Source organism: Podarcis muralis, chromosome Z (assembly GCF_964188315.1).
Source record: "Podarcis muralis chromosome Z, rPodMur119.hap1.1, whole genome shotgun sequence".
Lineage (NCBI taxonomy): Eukaryota > Metazoa > Chordata > Lepidosauria > Squamata > Lacertidae > Podarcis > Podarcis muralis.
The window spans coordinates 395,702-417,223 of NC_135673.1; the positions used below are offsets into that span (position 1 = coordinate 395,702).

At 52.3% G+C, this 21,522-nt stretch overlaps 2 protein-coding genes across 2 annotated transcripts in view; both read right to left on the bottom strand.

Annotated features, from left to right (window-relative positions):
• LOC144326146 (extracellular fatty acid-binding protein-like) overlaps nt 1-7,795 on the bottom strand; it is a 13,603-nt gene extending 5,808 nt beyond the window's left edge. Inside the window, exons 1-3 of the mRNA XM_077922337.1 lie at nt 7,432-7,795; nt 4,470-4,606; nt 241-311 (exon numbers count right to left, since the gene is read on the bottom strand). Of these exons, the coding sequence (XP_077778463.1) occupies nt 241-311; nt 4,470-4,606; nt 7,432-7,524 (301 nt within the window). The 5' untranslated portion in view covers nt 7,525-7,795. The remainder of the gene's footprint in view (nt 1-240; nt 312-4,469; nt 4,607-7,431) is intronic.
• A 5,079-nt stretch (nt 7,796-12,874) lies between these two features.
• LOC144326126 (TNF receptor-associated factor 2-like) overlaps nt 12,875-21,522 on the bottom strand; it is a 31,415-nt gene continuing 22,767 nt past the window's right edge. Inside the window, exons 8-9 of the mRNA XM_077922255.1 lie at nt 21,045-21,193; nt 12,875-13,146 (exon numbers count right to left, since the gene is read on the bottom strand). Coding sequence (XP_077778381.1) covers nt 12,928-13,146; nt 21,045-21,193 — 368 coding nt within the window. The 3' untranslated portion in view covers nt 12,875-12,927. The remainder of the gene's footprint in view (nt 13,147-21,044; nt 21,194-21,522) is intronic.

The window sequence follows — 21,522 nt, forward strand, 5'->3', positions numbered from 1 at the left end:
AATACCATTATTCAGAATAAAAATACACTTATTCAAATTAAAAATACCATTATTCAGAATAAAAATACACTTATTCAGAATAAAAATATGAATATCCATATTAAAAATACGATTATTAAGATTTAAATACGATTGTTAATATTAAAAATGATGATTATTATTATTAATTTCCGGCCTAGCTGGCTGAGTTTCTGGCAAAATGATATTTCTGACATATAAATGATATTTCCCAATACGAACTGCATTTGTGGTAGTATTTCCCGTCTTCGCCTCTCTTGAAAACCATCTTGAAGGATTTGCAGCCGTGGGGTCTGCCGAGAAAAAGGGGGAGCGAGAAAAAGAAAAGATATATATTTATCGGGGGGAAATCGGGAGATTGGACTTCCTGGTCCAAACTAGGGACTTCCTGGTCCAAACTAGGGACTTCCTGGCCCAAAATAGGGACTTCCTGGTCCAAACTAGGGACTTCCTGGTCCAAACTAGGGACTTCCTGGTCCAAACTATGGACTTCCTGTTCCAAACTAGGGACTTCCTGTTCTAAAATAGGGACTTCCTATTACAAAAGTGGGACATCCCATTCCATGAAAACAGGGACTTCCTGTTCCAAAAGAGGGACTTCCTATTACAAAAGTGGGACATCCCATTCCATGAAAACAGGGACTTCCTGTTCCAAAAGAGGGACTTCCTGTTCCAAAACAGGAGGGATCCCCCATTCTGTCAAAATAGGGACTTCCTGTTCCAAACTAGGGACTTCCTGTTCCAAACTAGGGACTTCCTGTTCCAAACTAGGGACTTCCTGGTCCAAACTAGGGACTTCCTGGTCCAAACTAGGGACTTCCTGGTCCAAACTAGGGACTTCCTGTTCCAAAAGAGGGACTTCCTATTCCAAAACAGGGACATCCCATTCCATGAAAACAGGGACTTCCTGTTCCAAACTAGGGACTTCCTGGTCCAAACTAGGGACTTCCTGGTCCAAACTAGGGACTTCCTGGTCCAAACTAGGGACTTCCTGTTCCAAAAGAGGGACTTCCTATTCCAAAACTGGGACATCCCATTCCATGAAAACAGGGACTTCCTGTTCCAAAAGAGGGACTTCCTATTACAAAAGTGGGACATCCCATTCCATGAAAACAGGGACTTCCTGTTCCAAAAGAGGGACTTCCTGTTCCAAAACAGGAGGGATCCCCCATTCTGTCAAAATAGGGACTTCCTGTTCCAAACTAGGGACTTCCTGTTCCAAACTAGGGACTTCCTGGTCCAAACTAGGGACTTCCTGGTCCAAACTAGGGACTTCCTGGTCCAAACTAGGGACTTCCTGTTCCAAAAGAGGGACTTCCTATTCCAAAACTGGGACATCCCATTCCATGAAAACAGGGACTTCCTGTTCCAAACTAGGGACTTCCTGGTCCAAACTAGGGACTTCCTGGTCCAAACTAGGGACTTCCTGGTCCAAACTAGGGACTTCCTGTTCCAAAAGAGGGACTTCCTATTCCAAAACTGGGACATCCCATTCCATGAAAACAGGGACTTCCTGTTCAAAAATAGGGACTTCCTGGTCCAAACTAGGGACTTCCTGGTCCAAACTAGGGACTTCCTGTTCCAAAAGAGGGACTTCCTATTCCAAAACTGGGACATCCCATTCCATGAAAACAGGGACTTCCTGTTCAAAAATAGGGACTTCCTATTCCAAACTAGGGACTTCCTGGTCCAAACTAGGGACTTCCTGTTCCAAAAGAGGGACTTCCTATTCCAAAACTGGGACATCCCATTCCATGAAAACAGGGACTTCCTGTTCCAAAATAGGGACTTCCTATTCCAAACTAGGGACTTCCTGGTCCAAACTAGGGACTTCCTGGTCCAAACTAGGGACTTCCTGTTCTAAAATAGGGACTTCCTATTACAAAAGTGGGACATCCCATTCCATGAAACTAGGGACTTCCTGTTCCAAAATAGGGACTTCCTATTCCTAAATAGGGAAACCCCATTCCATGAAACTAGGGACTTCCTCTTCCAAAAGAGGGACTTCCTACTCCAAAACTGGGACATCCCATTCCATGAAACTAGGGACTTCCTGTTCCAAAATAGGGACTTCCTGTTCCAAAATAGGGAAACCCCATTCCATGAAACTAGGGACTTCCTGTTCCAAAATAGGGACTTCCTGTTCCAAAATAGGGACTTCCTGGTCCAAACTAGGGACTTCCTGGTCCAAAATAGGGAAACCCCATTCCATGAAACTGGGGACTTCCTGTTCCAAACTAGGGACTTCCTGTTCCAAAACAGGGACCCCCCCATTCTGTCAAAATAGGGACTTCCTGTTCCAAAATAGGGAAACCCCATTCCATGAAACTAGGGACTTCCTGTTCCAAAATAGGGACTTCCTGTTCCAAACTAGGGACTTCCTGGTCCAAAATAGGGACTTCCTATTCCACAATAGGGACTTCCTGTTCCAAAAGAGGGACTTCCCGTTCCAAAACAGGGACTTCCTGTTCCAAAAGAGGGACTTCCTCTCCCCAAACCAGGCCCTTCCTCTCCCAAACCAGGCCCTTCCTGTCCCAAACCAGCCACTTCCTCTCCCAAACCAGCCACTTCCTCTCCCAAACCAGCCACTTCCTCTCCCAAACCCATCCTGTTCCAAAACAGGGACTTCCTCTTCCCAAACAGAGACCTCCTATTCCAAAACCGTGACTTCCTGTTGCAAAATAGGACTTCCTCTCCCCAAACCAGGGACTTCCTCTCCCAAACCAGGCCCTTCCTGTTCCCAAAGCAGCCACTTCCTCTTCCAAAACAGGCACTTCCTCTTCCCAGATACCTCCTATTCCAAAACCGTGACTTCCTGTCCCAAACCAGGCCCTTCCTCTCCCAAACCAGCCACTTCCTCTTCCAAAACAGGGACACCCCACCCCAAAACAGGCCCTTCCTGTTCCCAAACCAGATACTTCCTCTCCCCAAACCAGCCTCTTCCTCTCCCAAACCAGCCACTTCCTCTCCCAAACCCATCCTGTTCCAAAACAGGGACTTCCTCTTCCCAAACAGAGACCTCCTATTCCAAAACTGTGACTTCCTGTTGCAAAATAGGACTTCCTCTCCCCAAACCAGGGACTTCCTCTCCCAAAACAGCCACTTCCTCTCCCAAACCCATCCTGTTCCAAAACAGGGACTTCCTCTTCCCAGAGACCTCCTATTCCAAAACCGTGACTTCCTGTTGCAAAATAGGACTTCTTCTCCCCAAACCAGGGACTTCCTCTCCCAAACCAGCCACTTCCTTTCCCCAAACCAGGGTCTTCCTCTCCCCAAACCAGCCACTTCCTCTCCCAAACCCATCCTGTTCCAAAACAGGGACTTCCTCTTCCCAAACAGAGACCTCCTATTCCAAAACCGTGACTTCCTGTTGCAAAATAGGACTTCCTCTCCCCAAACCAGGGACTTCCTCTCCCAAACCAGGCCCTTCCTGTTCCCAAAGCAGCCACTTCCTCTTCCAAAACAGGCACTTCCTCTTCCCAGATACCTCCTATTCCAAAACCGTGACTTCCTGTCCCAAACCAGGCCCTTCCTCTCCCAAACCAGCCACTTCCTCTTCCAAAACAGGGACACCCCACCCCAAAACAGGCCCTTCCTGTTCCCAAACCAGATACTTCCTCTCCCCAAACCAGCCTCTTCCTCTCCCCAAACCAGCCACTTCCTCTCCCAAACCCATCCTGTTCCAAAACCGTGACTCCCTGTTGCAAAATAGGACTTCCTCTCCCCAAACCAGGGACTTCCTCTTCCAAAACAGGGACACCCCACCCCAATACAGGCCCTTCCTGTTCCCAAACCAGCCACTTCCTCTCCCCAAACCAGGGACTTCCTCTCCTAAACCAGCCACTTCCTCTCCCAAACCCATCCTGTTCCAAAACCATGACTTCCTGTTGCAAAATAGGACTTCCTCTCCCCAAACCAGGGACTTCCTCTCCCAAACCAGCCACTTCCTCTCCCAAACCAGCCACTTCCTCTCCCAAACCCATCCTGTTCCAAAACAGGGACTTCCTCTTCCCAAACAGAGACCTCCTATTCCAAAACCATAACTTCCTGTCCGAAACCAGGCCCTTCCTCTCCCAAACCAGCCACTTCCTCTCCCAAACCAGGCCCTTCCTGTCCCAAACCAGCCACTTCCTCTCCCCAAACCAGCCCCTTCCTCTCCCAAACCAGCCACTTCCTGTCCCAAAACAGGGACACCCCACCCAAACCAGGCCCTTCCTCTCCCCAACCAGCCACTTCCTCTCCCAAACCAGGCCCTTCCTCTCCCAAACCAGCCACTTCCTCTTCCAAAACAGGGACACCCCACCCCAAACCAGGGACTTCCTCTCCCAAACCATCCACTTCCTCTCCCAAACAGCCACTTCCTCTCCCAAACCAGGCCCTTCCTGTCCCAAACCAGCCCCTTCCTCTCCCCAAACCAGCCACTTCCTGTCCCACCCCAGCCACTTCCTCACGTGGGGATGCTGGTCTCCACCACCACGTCTTCTCCTTCCAAGGCGACGTCCACCATGACGATCTTCATCTTCTCCATGTGCTTCAGGATCTTGGGGTCGGTGGTGCTGAGGGCCAAGGTCATCCATCTTCCTTGGGCCTGGAAGGAAGGAAGGAAGGAAGGAGTGAAGGAAGGAGGGAGGGAAGGGAGGAAGGAAGGAAGGAGGGAAGGAAGGAAGAAGGGAAGGGAGGGAGGGGGAGGGAGGAGGGAGGGAAGGAAGGAGTGAAGGAAGGAAGGAGGGAAGGAAGGAAGGAAGGAGAGAGATAGAGGGATAGAGGGAGTGAGGGAGAGAAAGAAGGAAGGAAGGAAGGAAGGAAGGGAGGAAGGAGGGAGGGAGGGAGGGAGGGAGGGAGGGAGGGAGGAAGGAAGGAAGGAAGGAAGGAAGGAGAGAAGGAAGGAGGGAAGGAAGGAAGGAAGGAGGGAAGGGAGGGAGGAGGGAGGGAGGAGGGAGGGAGGAGGGAGGGAAGGAAGGAAGGAAGGAAGGAGTGAAGGAAGGGAGGGAAGGGAGGGAGGGAGGGAAGGAGGGAAGGGAGGGAGGGAGGGAAGGAGGAGGGAAGGGAGGGAGGGAGAGAGAAAGAGAGAAGGAAGGAAGGAAGGAAGGAAGGAGGGAAGGAGAGAGATAGAGGGATAGATAGAGGGAGTGAGGGAGAGAAAGAAAGAAGGAAGGAAGGAGTGAAGGAAGGAAGGAGGGAGGGAGGGAGGAGGGAAGGAGGAAGGAAGGAAGGAAGGAGTGAAGGAAGGAGGGAGGGAAGGAAGGAAGGAAGGAAGGAGGGAGGGAGGGAGGGAGGGAAGGAGAAAGAGAGATAGAGGGATAGATAGAGGGAGTGAGGGAGAGAAAGAAGGAAGGAAGGAAGGAGTGAAGGAAGGAAGGAGGGAAGGAAGGAAGGAAGGAGAAAGATAGAGGGATAGATAGAGGGAGTGAGGGAGAGAAAGAAGGAAGGAAGGAAGGAAGGAGTGAAGGAAGGAGGGAGGAAGGGAGGAGGGAAGGAGGAAGGAAGGAAGGAGGGAGGGAAGGAAGGAGGGAGGGAAGGAAGGAAGGAGGGAAGGAAGGAAGGAGGGAAGGGAGGGAGGAGGGAGGGAGGAAGGAAGGGAGGAGGGAAGGGAGGGAGGGAGGGAGGGAAGGAGAAAGAGAGATAGAGGGATAGATAGAGGGAGTGAGGGAGAGAAAGAAGGAAGGAAGGAAGGAAGGAGTGAAGGAAGGAAGGAGGGAAGGGAGGAAGGAAGGAAGGAGGGAAGGAAGGAAGAAGGGAAGGGAGGGAGGGGGGAGGGAGGAGGGAGGGAAGGAAGGAAGGAAGGAAGGAGTGAAGGAAGGAAGGAGAGAGATAGAGGGATAGATAGAGGGAGTGAGGGAGAGAAAGAAAGAAGGAAGGAAGGAAGGAAGGAAGGAAGGAAGGAAGGAGGGAAGGAAGGGAGGGAGGGAGGGAGGGAGGGAGGGAAGGAGGAAAGAAAGAAAGATGGAAGGATGGAAGGAAGGAGGGAGGGAAGGGAAGGGAGGGAGAAAGGAGAGCCTAGTTGGGGGGCAGAGATGGACGTTGGAGGACCCACAGGAAGTGGGGTGGTCTAGATGGACCCACAGGAAATGGGGTGGTCTAGATGGGCCCCACAGGAAGTGGGGTGGTCTAGATGGGCCCCACAGGAAGTGGGGTGGTCTAGATGGAGCATGAGGGAAGGAAGGAAGGAAGGAAGGAGGGAAGGAAGGAAGGAAGGAAAGGGAGGGACAAAGGAGAGCCTAGTTGGGGGGCAGAGATGGACGTTGGAGGACCCACAGGAAGTGGGGTGGTCTAGATGGGCCCCACAGGAAGTGGGGTGGTCTAGATGGAGCATGAGGGAGGGAAGGAAGGGAGGAAGGAAGGAAGGAAAGGGAGGGACAAAGGAGAGCCTAGTTGGGGGGCAGAGATGGACGTTGGAGGACCCACAGGAAGTGGGGTGGTCTAGATGAAGGAAGGAAGGAAGGAAGGGAGGGAGGGAGGGAGGGAGGGAAGAAAGAAAGAAAGATGGAAGAAAGGAGGGGAGGGAGGAAGGAAGGAAGGAGTGAAATAAGGAAGGAAGGTGGGAAGGAAGGAGGGAAGGAAGGAAGGAAGGAAAAAGAGAGATAGAGGGATACATAGATGGAGTGAGGGAGAGAAAGAAGGAAGGAAGGAAGGAAGGAAGGAGAGAGAGAGAGGGAAGGAAGGAAGGAAGGAAAGGAAGGGAAGGAAGGAAGGGGCGAGACAGAGGGAAAGAGAGAGTGAGAGAAGAAAAGAAAGAAAGAAAGAAAGAGAAGGAAGGAGGGAGGGAGGAAGAAGGGAGGGAGGGAGGAAAGGAGAGAAGGAAGGAGGGAGGGAAGGAAGGAAGGAGAAAGAGAGAGATAGATGGATAGATAGAGGGAGTGAGGGAGAGAAAGAAGGAAGGAAGGAAGGAAGGAAGGAGGACAAAGGAAAGAAGGGAGGGAGGGAGGAAAGAAAGAAAGATGGAAGGAAGGACGGAAGAGGGGAGACAGAGGGAAAGAGAGAGAGAGAGAGAGAAAAGAAAGAAAGAAAGAGAAGGAGGGAGGGAGGAAGAAGGGAGGGAGGAAGGAAAGAAGGAAGGAAGGAGTGAAAGAAGGAAGGAAGGTGGGAGGGAGGGAGGGAAGGAAGGAAGGAAGGAAGGAAGGAAGGAGAAAGAGAGAGATAGAGGGGTAGATAGAGGGAGTGAGGGAGAGAATGAAGGAAGGAAGGAAGACAAAGGAAAGAAGGAAGGAGGGAAGGAAAGGAGGAGGGAGGAAAGAAAGAAAGAAGGAAGGAGGGAAGGAAAGAAGGAAGGAAGGAGGGAGGAAAGAAAGAAAGAAGGAAGGAAGGAGGGAAGGAAAGAAGGAAGGAAGGAGATCCCAGTTGGGGGGCAGAGACGGACCTTGAGGATCCCAGCAGAAGCGGGTCCGTCTAGATGACCCATAGGACCTCCCTTACCTTCTCCCGGTGCTGAGGGTCATCGGAGAAGCCCTGGACCAGGCAGAAGAACGCCAGAGGAACCGCAAACAGGAAGAGCTTCATCTTCAGCATGGACTTCCTTCTTCCTCCAAGATGGACGTGGTTATGGGTCCTCCAGAGCCTCCCGGTTTTATAGAGCCGGGGGGCGGAGCCCTAGGTGGCTCCACCTCCACGTTCTGGAGGTGGATCAAAGGTCCACCTCCTTGTTCTGGGCTTCCTGCCAAGGGGGAGCTGGCAGGAAGTCAGATGTTGAGATGGAAAGTTGGCAGGAAGTCAAGAGATGGGGAGATGGACCTCCTGATCCAGGAGGAGGAGCAGGACAGGAAGTCCTCCTGGGCTTCCTGCCAAGATCTTGAGGTGGACCTTTGATCCTCCTCCTTCTTCCTGGACTTCCTGCCAATGGGGAGTTGGCAGGAAGTCAGGAGATAAGATGGACCTGTGATCTTCCACATGGACTTCCTGCCAAGGTAAAGTTGGCAGGAAGTCAGGAGATGGACCTCTGGACTTCCTGCCAAATTAAAGTTGGCAGGAAGTCAGAAGATCTTGAGATGTTGAGATGACCTCCTTCTTCCTGGACTTCCTGCCAAAGTAAAGTTGGCAGGAAGTCAGGAAATGATAAGATGGACCTTTGATCTTCCTCCTTTTCCTGGACTTCCTGCCAAGGTAAAGTTGGCAGGAAGTCAGGAGATGGACCTTTGGACTTCCTGCCAAGGAAACTTTGGCAGGAAGTCAGGAGATCTTGAGATGGACCTTTGATCCGCCTCCTTCTTCCTGGACTTCCTGCCAAGGAAACGTTGGCAGGAAGTCAAAAGATAAGATGGACCTGTGATCTTCCACATGGACTTCCTGCCAAGGAAAAGTTGGCAGGAAGTCAGGAGATCTTGAGATGGACCTTTGATCTTCCACATGGACTTCCTGCCAAGGCAACGTTGGCAGGAAGTCAAGAGATAAGATGGACCTCCTTCTTCCTGGACTTCCTGCCAAGGGAAAGTTGGCAGGAAGTCAGATCTCTGGACTTCCTGCCAAGGGAAAGTTGGCAGGAAGTCAGAAGATCTTGAGATGTTGAGATGGACCTTCTTCTTCCTGGACTTCCTGCCAAGGGAAAGTTGGCAGGAAGTCAGAAGATCTTGAGATGGACCTTTGATCCTCCTCCTTTTCCTGGACTTCCTGCCAAGGCAAAGTTGGCAGGAAGTCAGAAGATGTTGATGGACCTTTCATCTTCCACATGGACTTCCTGCCAACTTTATTTTGGCAGGAAGTCCAGGAAGAAGGAGGTCCATCTCAAGATCTCCTGACTTCCTGCCAACTTTCCCTTGGCAGGAAGTCCAGGAAGGAGGAGGTCCATCTCAAGATCACATCTCCTGACTTCCTGCCAACTTTACCTTGGCAGGAGATCTTGAGATGGACCTTTGATCTTCTTCCTGGACTTCCTGCCAAGGGATAGTTGGCAGGAAGTCAGGAGATAAGATGGACCTGGGCTTCCTGCCAGGAGATCGGGAGATGTTGTGGTTGGCGGAGGAAGAGGAACATCTCCAGGTTGACCTTCTACCATGTCTGGATCTCCAGATAAGGGCAGATGATGGTTGGCCTGAAGAACCTTCTCATGGTTGACCAGATCCATGGGTTCATCTCCAGATAAGACCAGATTATGGTTGGCCTGAGGCCAGGAGTCCCATAGGACCTTCTCACGGTTGACCCCGTGTCATGTGACCATCAGCAGATAAGACCAGATTATGGTTGGCCTGAAGAACCTTCTCACGGTTGACCTTCTACCATGTGATCATCTCCAGATCAGACCAGATTATGGGTGGCCTGAGGCCAGGAGTCCCATAGGACCTTCCAATGGTTGACCCCGTGTCATGTGACCATCAGCAGATAAGACCAGATTATGGTTGGCCTGAAGAACCTTCTCATGGTTGACCTTCTGCCATGTGATCATCTCCAGATAAGACCATATTATGGGTGGCCTGAGGCCAGGAGTCCCATAGGACCTTCTCACGGTTGACCCCGTGTCATGTGACCATCAGCAGAGAAGACCAGATGATGGTTGGCCTGAAGAACCTTCTCATGGTTGACCCTATCCATGGGTTCATCTCCAGATAAGACCAGATTCTGGATGGCAGGAGGCCAGGAGTCCCATAGGACCTTCTGGTGGGGAGGGAAAGAGAGAAAGAAAGAAAGAAAGAAAGAAAGAAAGAAAGAAAAGGAAGGGAGGGAGGGAGGGAAAGAAGGAGAGGGGAAGGGAAAGGAAAGAGAGAGAGAGAGAAAGAGAGAGAGAGGGAAAAAAGAAAGAAAGAAGGAAAGAGGGAAAGAGAGAGAGAGAGAAAGAAAGAAGGAAAGAGAGAGAAAGAAAGAAAGGGAAAGAAGGAAGGAAGGAAGGAAGGAGGGAGGGAAGGAAAGAAGAAATGAAAGGAAGGAAGGAAGGAAGGAAGGAAGGAGAGAGAGAGAGAGAGAGAGAGAGAGAGAGAGAGAGAGAAAGAGGGAAAGAAAGAGAGGGAAGGAAGGAAGGAAGGAGGGAGGGAAGGAAAGAAGAAATGAAAGGAAGGAAGGAAGGAAGGAAGGAAGGAAGGGGAGAGACAGAGGGAGAGAGAGAAGGAAGGAAGGAAGGAAGGAGAGAGAGAGAGAGAAAGAGGGAAAGAAAGAGAGGGAAGGAAGGAAGGAAGGAGGGAGGGAAGGAAAGAAGAAATGAAAGGAAGGAAGGAAGGAAGGAAGGAAGGGGAGAGACAGAGGGAGAGAGAGAAGGAAGGAAGGAAGGAAGGAAGGAGAGAGAGAGAGAGAAAGAGGGAAAGAAAGAGAGGGAAGGAAGGAAGGAAGGAGGGAGGGAAGGAAAGAAGAAATGAAAGGAAGGAAGGAAGGAAGGAAGGAAGGAAGGAAGGAAGGAAGGAAGGAAGGGGAGAGACAGAGGGAGAGAGAGAAGGAAGGAAGGAAGGAAGGAAGGAGAGAGAGAGAGAGAAAGAGGGAAAGAAAGAGAGGGAAGGAAGGAAGGAAGGAAGGAGGGAGGGAAGGAAAGAAGAAATGAAAGGAAGGAAGGAAGGAAGGAAGGAAGGAAGGGGAGAGACAGAGGGAGAGAGAGAAGGAAGGAAGGAAGGAGGGAGGGAAGGAAAGAAGAAATGAAAGGAAGGAAGGAAGGAAGGAAGGAAGGAAGGAAGGAAGGGGAGAGACAGAGAGAGAAGGAAGGAAGGAAGGAAGGGGAGAAGAAGGAAGGATGAAGGAAGGAGGTTGTTGTAGAAGACTGGGCGAAGAAGGAGAGGGAAGGAAGGAAGGGAAAGGAAGAAGGAAAGAAAGGGTGGGACAAAGGAAGAAATGAAAGGAAGGAACGAAGGAAGGGGAGAGAGAGAGGGAAAGAGAGAGAGGGGGGAGGAAGGAAGGAAGGGAGGAAAGGAAGGAATGAGGGAGGAAGAAAGAAGGAAGGAAAGAAGAAAAAGGAAGGAAAAAAGGAACAGGAAGGGAGGGAGGGAAGAAGAAACAGGAAGTCCCTTCCGATTGGCCGCCGCTCCTCCCATAAAGAACGAACGAGAAAATCCGTCCAAAAACCAATTTATTCCACCCAAAAAGTGTCCAGGTCCCGGATCGGGATTGGAAGCGGAGTAGCCGCTCCTGGTGTAGACGCGCCGCCGGGTTCAGAGTCCGGATTGAGTCCAGTTTGGGGTTCTTTAGTTGGAAAATGGGGGGAAATGGGGCGAAAGCGGAGTGACTCCAGACTGACTCCACTTTGGGGCTCCAGACTCCAGAAACGCAGCAAACCGGTTTGAGTCCACTTTGGGGCCACAGACTGACTCCACTTTGGGGCTTCTGACTGACTCCGCTTTGGGCCTTCAGACTGACTCCGCTTTGGGGCTTCGTTTCCCGGAAAGGGGAAACGAGGCAAACCGGATTGAGTTCAGTTTGGGCTTTTTTTGTTGGAAAAGGGGGGGAAATGGGGCGAAAGCGGAGTGACTCCAGACTGACTCCACTTTGGGGCTCCAGAAACGCAGCAAACCGGATTGAGTCGAGTTTGGGGCTCCAGACTGACTCCGCTTTGGGGCTTCAGACTGACTCCACTTTGGGGCTTTGTTTCCTAGAAAGGGGAAATGCAGCAAACCGGATTGACTCCACTTTGGGGCTTCATTTCCTGGAAAGGGGAAACGCGGCAAACCGGATTGAGTACAGTTTGGGGTTTTTTGGTTTGAAATCCAGGAAAAACGGGGCGAAAGTGGAGTGACTCCACCCAAACCGTTTTCCGGAAGCTCTCACACTCAGCTCCAGGATCGGGAGCGAAAGCGGAGTAGCCACCCCCCATGTAGACGCGCCACCGGATTCAGAGTCTGGATTGAGTTTTTGGGGTTGGGAAAATGGGGGAAATGGGGCAAAACTGGAGTGACGCCAGACTGACTCCACTTTCCACCGGGAACCAGGAGCGGGAGCGAAAGCGGAGTAGCCGCCCCCCATGTAGATGCGCCACTGGATTCAGAGTCCGGATTGAGTTTTGGGGGTTGGGAAAATGGGGGAAATGGGGCAAAACCGGAGTGACGCCAGACTGACTCCACTTTCCACCGGGAACCGGGAGCAGGAGCGAAAGCGGAGTAGCCGCCCCCCATGTAGACGCGCCACCGGATTCAGAGTCCGGATTGAGTTTTGGGGGTTGGGGAAATGGGGGGAATGGGGCAAAACCGGAGTGACGCCAGACTGACTCCACTTTCCACCAGGAGCAGGAGCGAAAGCGGAGTAGCCGCCCCTGGTGTAGACGCGCCACCGGATTCAGAGTCCGGATTGAGTTTTTGGGGTTGGGAAAATGGGGGGAATGGGGCAAAACCGGAGTGACGCCAGACTGACTCCACTTTCCACCGGGAACCGGGAGCAGGAGCGAAAGCGGAGTAGCCGCCCCCCGTGTAGACGCGCCACCGGATTCAGAGTCCGGATTGAGTTTTTGGGGTTGGGAAAATGGGGGGAATGGGGCAAAACTGGAGTGACGCCAGACTGACTCCACTTTCAACCGGGAACTGGGAGCGGGAGCGAAAGCGGAGTAGCCGCCCCCCATGTAGATGCGCCACCGGATTCAGAGTCCGGATTGAGTTTTGGGGGTTGGAAAAATGGGAATGGGGCAAAACTGGAGTGACGCCAGACTGACTCCAATCTCCACCAGGAACCGGGAGCGGGAGCGAAAGCGGAGTAGCCGCCCCCCATGTAGACGCGCCACTGGATTCAGAGTCCGGATTGAGTTTTGGGGGTTGGGAAAATGGGGGAAATGGGGCAAAACCGGAGTGACGCCAGACTGACTCCACTTTCCACCGGGAACCGGGAGCAGGAGCGAAAGCGGAGTAGCCGCCCCTGGTGTAGACGCGCCACCGGATTCAGAGTCCGGATTGAGTTTTGGGGGTTGGGAAAATGGGGGGAATGGGGCAAAACTGGAGTGACGCCAGACTGACTCCACTTTCCACCGGGAACCGGGAGCAGGAGCGAAAGCGGAGTAGCCGCCCCTGGTGTAGACGCGCCGATTCAGAGTCCGGTTAGGTCGACGATGGCCTTGATGAAAAGGGTGTCGTCCCGGACGTAGGAGTCCCGGGCGGCCATCTTGGAAAGGGGGCAGAAAAGGGGGCAGCCGCTGGCCACGTTCAACTCGCCGATTGGGCGCTGGAAAGAGGAGGAGGTCACGTCCGGACGGAAGGCGTCGATCACATGCTCCCGGTGGTCCTGGTCCAGCAGCATCAGGGTGACCTGGGGAGAAACCGGAGTCAGACCAGATTCAGGGGGTCGGGGTCGGATCGGGGGTCGGAGGAAACGGAAAGGGGATCGGCTCCGCTTTGAGGGTTTTCAGGGAAAGAAACGGAAACAGACTCCGCTTTCGGGGGTCTATCTCAGATCAGGGTGAGCTGGGGAGAAACCGGAGTCAGACCAGATTCAGGGGGTCGGGGTCGGATCGGGGGTCGGAGGAAACGGAAAGGGGATTGGCTCCGCTTTGAGGGTTTTCAGGGAAAGAAACGGAAACAGACTCCGCTTTTGGGGATCTATCTCAGATCAGGGTGACCTGGGGAGAAACCGGAGTCAGACCAGATTCAGGGGGTCGGGGTCGGATCGGGGGGCGGAGGAAACGGAAAGGGGATTGGCTCCGCTTTGAGGGTTTTCAGGGAAAGAAACGGAAACAGACTCCGCTTTCGGGGGTCTATTTCAGATCAGGGTGACCTGGGGAGAAACCGGAGTCAAACCAGATTCGGGGGGTCGGGGTCGGATCGGGGGGCGGAGGAAACGGAAAGGGGATTGGCTCCGCTTTGAGGGTTTTCAGGGAAAGAAACAGAAACAGACTCCGCTTTCGGGGGTCTATTTCAGATCATGGTGACCTGGGGAGAAACCGGAGTCAGACCAGATTCGGGGGGTCGGGGTCGGATCGGGGGTCGGAGGAAACGGAAAGGGGATTGGCTCCGCTTTGAGGGTTTTCAGGGAAAGAAACGGAAACAGACTCCGCTTTCGGGGGTCTATTTCAGATCAGGGTGACCTGGGGAGAAACCGGAGTCAGACCAGATTCAGGGGGTCGGGGTCGGAGGAAACGGAATGGGCTCCGCTTTTGGGGTTGGTTTCGGAGCGGCGTTCAGGGGAACAGAAAGCAGATTCACTCCACTTTGGGGATTGGTTTCTAAATCGGCGTTCCCTGAAGCAAATGGACTCCACTTTCAGGGGTCCATTTCAGATCCATGGAAAGTGGATTCACACCACTTTCAGGATTTACTTTAGAGCAGCTTTCTAGGAAAGGGAAAGGGGATTCGCTCCGCTTTCAAAGGTTTTGGATCAGCTTTCTAGGAAAGTGGATTCGCTCCGCTTTCGGGATTTGAGAGCAGCGTTCTAGGGAATGGAAAGGGGATTCACTCCAGTTTCAGGGCTTATCAGAGATCAGCTTTGATGGAAACGGAAAGGGGGTTCGCTGCGGTTTGGAGGTTTCCAAGAAAAGAAACTGACTCCGCTTTGGGGGTTTGCTTTAGAGTGGCGCTCTATGAAACGGAAAGCGGAGTCACTCCAGTTTCAGGATTTATTTTAGAGCAGCGTTTAGGAAAGGTAACGTGGATTTGCTCCACTTTCAAAGGTTTGGGATCAGCTTTGTAGGAAACGGAAAGTGGATTCACTCCGCTTTCAGGGCTTGCCGGAGATCAGCTATCTAGGAAACACAAAGCGGATTGACTCCACTTTCAAAGTTTTTGGATCAGCTTAATAGGATCCAAAGTGGATTTGCTCCACTTTGGGGGTTCCCAGGAAAACAAACGGACTCCGCTCCCAGTGGTCCTGGTCCAGCAGCAGCAGGGTGACCTGGGAGGAGGGAAACCGGAGTCAAACCGGAGTCAGACCGGTTGGGGGAAACAAACAGACTCCACTTTCGGGGGTCTATTTCAGATCAGGGGTCTGGGAAATGGAAAACAAACCGACTCCACTTTCGGGTATCTATTTCAGATCGGGGTCTGGGAAGCAGGAAGTGGATTCACTCCAGTTTCAAGGCTTATCAGAGATCAGCTTTCTAGGAAAGCAGCTTCACTCCAGTTTCAGGGCTTATGGGAGATCAGCTTTCTAGGAAAGCAGCTTCACTCCAGTTTCAGGGCTTATGGGAGATCAGCTTTCTAGGAAAGCAGCTTCACTCCAGTTTCAGGGCTTATGGGAGATCAGCTTTCTAGGAAAGCAGATTCACTCCAGTTTCAGGGCTTATGGGAGATCAGCTTTCTAGGAAAGCAGCTTCACTCCAGTTTCAGGGCTTATGGGAGATCAGCTTTCTAGGATACGGAAAGCGGATTCACTCCAGTAACAGGGTTTATTTTAGAGCAGCGTTCTAGGAAACGGAAAGTGGATTTGCTCCGGTTTGGGGGTTTCCAGGACAAGAAACGGACTCCACTTTTGGGGTTCATTTCGGAGCAGCATTCGGGGGAACGGAAAACGGATTGACTCCAGTTTCAAAGGTTTTAGATCAGCTTTGTAGGAAACGGAAAGCGGATTCGCTCCAGTTTCAAATGTTTTGGATCAGCTTTCTAGGAAAGGGAAAGCAGACTGACTCCACTTTCAGGGCTTATTATAGATCAGCTTTCCAGGAAACGGAAAGCAGATTCGCTCCACTTTGGGTGTTTCCAGCAAAACAAATGGACTCCACTTTCGGGGCTCCAGACTGACTCCACTTTGGAGCTTCATTTCCCAGAAAGGGGAAACCCGGCAAAGCGGATTGAGTCCAGTTTGGGCTTTTTTTGTTGGAAAAACGGGGGAAATGGGGTGAAACCGGAGTGACTCCAGACTGACTCCACTTTGGGGCTTTGTTTCCCGGAAAGGGGAAATGCAGCAAACCGGATTGAGTTCAGCTTGGGACTCCAGACTGACTCCACTTTGGGGCTTCGGACAGACTCTGCTTTGGGGCTTCGTTTGCCGTAAAGGGGAAACGCACCAAACCGGATTGACTCCAGTTTGGGGATTTTTTGTTTGAAATCCGGGAAAAACGAGGAAATGCTCCGAAAGCGGAGTGACTCCACTTTGAGGGCTCAGACTGACTCTGCTTTGGGGCTCCAGACTGACTGCACTTTGGGGCTTCGTTTCCCGGAAAGGGGAAACGCAGCAAACTGGATTCAATCCAGTTTGGGTTTTTTTTTTGTTTTAAATCTGGGGGGAAAGGGGCAAAATCAGAGTGACTCCAGACTGACTCCACTTTGGGCTTTCAGCTTTCTAGACGAGGGAAATCAGACTGACTCCACTTCGGGGATTCCTTTCCCGGAATGGGGAACCGCAGCAAACCGGATTGACTCCGGTTTATGGTTTTTTGCTAATAAATCCTGGGAAACGGTGCGAATCCGGAGTGACTCCAGATTGGCCTACCTTCTGGTTGAAGGGCCACTTCAGAAGCGCGTCGTTAGGCCCCTTGAGTCCAGTTTGGGACTCCAGAGTGACTCCACTCTGGGGCTTAATATCCTGGAAAGGGGAAATGCAGCAAACTGGATTGGGGTTTTTTTGTATTTAATCCGGGGAAAACGGGGGAAATGGGGTGAAACCAGAGTGACTCCACTTTGGGGCTTCACACTGACTCCACGTTGGGCCTTCCGACCAACTCCACTTTCCCCGGAACGGTGAAACGCGCCAAACCAGATTGACTCCACTTTGGGTTTTTTTGCTTATAAATCCGGGATAAATCTCCGAATCCGGAGTGACTCCGGTTTGGCCTACCTTCTGGTTGAAGGGCCACTTCAGGAGGGCGTCGTTGGAGAAGAGGGAGAGGAAAGGGGAAAGGCAGCAAACCGGATTGACTCCAGTTTGGGGGTTTTCTGTTTTAAACCGGGGGAAATGGGGTGAAACCGGAGTGACTCCGGTTTGGCCTACCTTCTGGTTGAAGGGCCACTTCAGGAGGACGAAGAAGAGAGAGAGGAAAGGGGAAACGCAGCAAACCGAATTGACTCCACTTTGCAGTTTTTTGGTTATAAATGGAGGAAACGGGGTGAAACCGGAGTGACTCCGGTTTGGCCTACCTTCTGGTTGAAGGGCCACTTCAGGAGGGCATCGTTAGAGAAGAGGGAGAGGAAAGGGGAAACACAGCAAACCGGATTGACTCCACTTTGCAGTTTTTGGGTTATACATGGGGGAAACGGGCTGAAACCGGAGTGACTCTGGTTTGGCCTACCTTCTGGTTGAAGGGCCACTTCAGGAGGGTGAAGAAGAGGGAGAGGAAAGGGGAAAGGCAGCAAACCGAATTGACTCCACTTTGCAGTTTTTTGGTTATAAATGGGGGAAACGGGGTGAAACCGGAGTGACTCCGGTTTGGCCTACCTTCTGGTTGAAGGGCCACTTCAGGAGGACGAAGAAGAGGGAGAGGAAAGGGGAAATGCAGCAAACCGAATTGACTCCACTTTGGGGTCTTTTGCTTATAAATCCGGGACAAAGCTCCGAATCCGGAGTGACTCCAGTTTGGCCTACCTTCTGGTTGAAGGGCCACTTCAGGAGGGCGTCGTTGGGCCCCTTCATGAGGACGAAGAAGAGGGAGAGGAAGGGGGAAAGGCAGCAAACCGAATTGACTCCACTTTGCAGTTTTTTTAGTTATACATGGGGGAAACGGGCTGAAACCGGAGTGACTCCGGTTTGGCCTACCTTCTGCTTGAAGGGCCACTTCAGGAGGGCGTCGTTGGAGAAGAGGGAGAGGAAAGGGGAAACGCAGCAAACCGAATTGACTCCACTTTGCAGTTTTTTGGTTATAAATGGGGGAAACGGGGTGAAACCGGAGTGACTCCGGTTTGGCCTACCTTCTGGTTGAAGGGCCACTTCAGAAGGACGAAGAAGAGGGAGAGGAAAGGGGAAATGCAGCAAACCGAATTGACTCCACTTTGGGGTCTTTTGCTTATAAATCTGGGATAAATCTCCGAATCCGGAGTGACTCCGGTTTGGCCTACCTTCTGGTTGAAGGGCCACTTCAGGAGGACGAAGAAGAGGGAGAGGAAAGGGGAAACGCAGCAAACCGAATTGACTCCACTTTGGTGTTTTGGGGTTATAAATGGGGGAAATGGGGGGAAACCGGAGTGACTCCAGTTTGGCCTACCTTCTGGCTGAAGGGCCACTTCAAGAGGGCGTCGTTGGAGAAGGGGGAGAGGAAAGGGGAAACGCAGCAAACCGAATTGACTCCACTTTGCAGTTTTTTGGTTATAAATGGGGGAAACGGGGTGAAACCGGAGTGACTCCGGTTTGGCCTACCTTCTGGTTGAAGGGCCACTTCAGGAGGACGAAGAAGAGGGAGAGGAAAGGGGAAATGCAGCAAAGCGAATTGACTCCACTTTGGGGTCTTTTGCATATAAATCCGGGACAAAGCTCCGAATCCGGAGTGACTCCGGTTTGGCCTACCTTCTGGTTGAAGGGCCACTTCAGGAGGGCATCGTTTAGAGAAGAGGGAGAGGAAAGGGGAAACACAGCAAACCGGATTGACTCCACTTTGGGGTCTTTTGCTTATAAATCCGGGACAAAGCTCCGAATCCGGAGTGACTCCGGTTTGGCCTACCTTCTGGTTGAAGGGCCACTTCAGGAGGGCGTCGTTGGGCCCCTTCATGAGGACGAAGAAGAGGGAGAAGAAGGGGGAAACGCAGCAAACCGGATTGACTCCACTTGGCAGTTTTTTGTTATAAATCCGGGGAAAAGCTCCGAATCCGGAGTGACTCCGGTTTGGCCTACCTTCTGGTTGAAGGGCCACTTCAGGAGGGCGTCGTTGGAGAAGAGGGAGAGGGAAGGGGAAAGGCAGCAAACCGGATTGACTCCACTTGGCAGTTTTTGGGTTACAAATGGGGGGGGAAAGCTCTGAAACCGGAGTGACTCCAGACTGACTCCGCTTTGGGGCTCCAGACTGACTCCGCTTTGGGGCTCCAGACTGACTCCACTTTGGGCCTTCAGACTGACTCCACTCTCCCCGGAACGGTGAAACGCAGCAAACCGGATTGACTCCACTTTGCAGTTTTTTTGTTATAAATCTGGGGAAAAGCTCCGAATCCGGAGTGACTCCAGTTTGGCCTACCTTCTGGTTGAAGGGCCACTTCAGGAGGACGAAGAAGAGGGAGAGGAAAGGGGAAATGCAGCAAAGCGAATTGACTCCACTTTGGGGTCTTTTGCATATAAATCCGGGACAAAGCTCCGAATCCGGAGTGACTCCGGTTTGGCCTACCTTCTGGCTGAAGGGCCACTTCAGGAGGGCATCGTTAGAGAAGAGGGAGAGGAAAGGGGAAACACAGCAAACCGGATTGACTCCACTTTGCAGTTTTTGGGTTATACATGGGGGAAACGGGCTGAAACCGGAGTGACTCCGGTTTGGCCTACCTTCTGGTTGAAGGGCCACTTCAGGAGGGCGTCGTTGGAGAAGAGGGAGAGGAAAGGGGAAACGCAGCAAACCGAATTGACTCCACTTTGCAGTTTTTTGGTTATAAATGGGGGAAACGGGGTGAAACCGGAGTGACTCCGGTTTGGCCTACCTTCTGGTTGAAGGGCCACTTCAGAAGGACGAAGAAGAGGGAGAGGAAAGGGGAAATGCAGCAAACCGAATTGACTCCACTTTGGGGTCTTTTGCATATAAATCCGGGATAAATCTCCGAATCCGGAGTGACTCCGGTTTGGCCTACCTTCTGGTTGAAGGGCCACTTCAGGAGGACGAAGAAGAGGGAGAGGAAAGGGGAAACGCAGCAAACCGAATTGACTCCACTTTGGTGTTTTGGGGTTATAAATGGGGGAAATGGGGGGAAACCGGAGTGACTCCAGTTTGGCCTACCTTCTGGCTGAAGGGCCACTTCAGGAGGGCGTCGTTGGAGAAGGGGGAGAGGAAAGGGGAAACGCAGCAAACCGAATTGACTCCACTTTGCAGTTTTTTGGTTATAAATGGGGGAAACGGGGTGAAACCGGAGTGACTCCGGTTTGGCCTACCTTCTGGTTGAAGGGCCACTTCAGGAGGACGAAGAAGAGGGAGAGGAAAGGGGAAATGCAGCAAACCGAATTGACTCTACTTTGGTGTTTTGGGGTTATAAATGGGGGAAATGGGGGGAAACCGGAGTGACTCCAGTTTGGCCTACCTTCTGGCTGAAGGGCCACTTCAGGAGGCCGTCGTTGGAGAAGAGGGAGAGGAAAGGGGAAACGCAGCAAACCAGATTGACTCCACTTTGCAGTTTTCGGGTTATAAATGGGGGAAACGGGCTGAAACCGGAGTGACTCCGGTTTGGCCTACCTTCTGGTTGAAGGGCCACTTCAGGAGGGCGTCGTTGGAGAAGAGGGAGAGGGAAGGGGAAAGGCAGCAAACCGGATTGACTCCACTTGGCAGTTTTTGGGTTACAAATGGGGGGGGGAAAGCTCTGAAACCGGAGTGACTCCAGACTGACTCCGCTTTGGGGCTCCAGACTGACTCCGCTTTGGGGCTCCAGACTGACTCCACTTTGGGCCTTCAGACTGACTCCACTCTCCCCGGAACGGTGAAACGCAGCAAACCGGATTGACTCCACTTTGCAGTTTTTTTGTTATAAATCTGGGGAAAAGCTCCGAATCCGGAGTGACTCCAGTTTGGCCTACCTTCTGGTTGAAGGGCCACTTCAGGAGGACGAAGAAGAGGGAGAGGAAAGGGGAAATGCAGCAAAGCGAATTGACTCCACTTTGGGGTCTTTTGCATATAAATCCGGGACAAAGCTCCGAATCCGGAGTGACTCCGGTTTGGCCTACCTTCTGGTTGAAGGGCCACTTCAGGAGGACGAAGAAGAGGGAGAGGAGAGGGGAAAGGCAGCAAACCGAATTGACTCCACTTTGCAGTTTTTGGGTTATAAATGGGGGAAACGGGCTGAATCCGGAGTGACTCCGGTTTGGCCTACCTTCTGGTTGAAGGGCCACTTCAGAAGGACGAAGAAGAGGGAGAGGAAAGGGGAAATGCAGCAAACCGAATTGACTCCACTTTGGGGTCTTTTGCATATAAATCCGGGACAAAGCTCCGAATCCGGAGTGACTCCGGTTTGGCCCACCTTCTGGTTGAAGGGCCACTTCAGGAGGACGAAGAAGAGGGAGAGGAAGGGGGAAAGGCAGCAAACCGAATTGACTCCACTTGGCAGTTTTTTTCGTTATAGATGGGGGAAACGGGCTGAAACCGGAGTGACTCCGGTTTGGCCTACCTTCTGGTTGAAGGGCCACTTCAGGAGGGCGTCGTTGGGCCCCTTCATGAGGACGAAGAAGAGGGAGAGGTGGGTGTTGCGCCCGGATCCGTCGCCGTTGAGGTAGAGGCGGAGGCACATCTTGTAGCCGTAGCGGCCGGTGTAGAAGGCTGGAAGGAGGGAAGGAGGAAATGTCAGGAAGGAGGAGAGGAAGGAAGGAAGGAAGGAAGGAAGGAGGAGAGAGGGAGGAAGGAGGGGAGGGAAGGAAGGAAGGAGGGAGGGAGGGAAGGAGGGAGGAAGGAGGGAGGGAGGGAGGGAGGGAGGGAAGGAAGGAGGGAGGGAGGGAAGGAAGGAGGGAGGGAAGGAAGGAGAGAGGGAAGGAAGGAGGGAGGAAGGGAAGGAAGGAGGGAGGGAAGGAAGGAGGAGGGAAGGAAGGAGGGAGGAAGGGAAGGAAGGAGGGAGGGAAGGAAGGAGAGAGGGAAGGAAGGAGGGAGGGAGG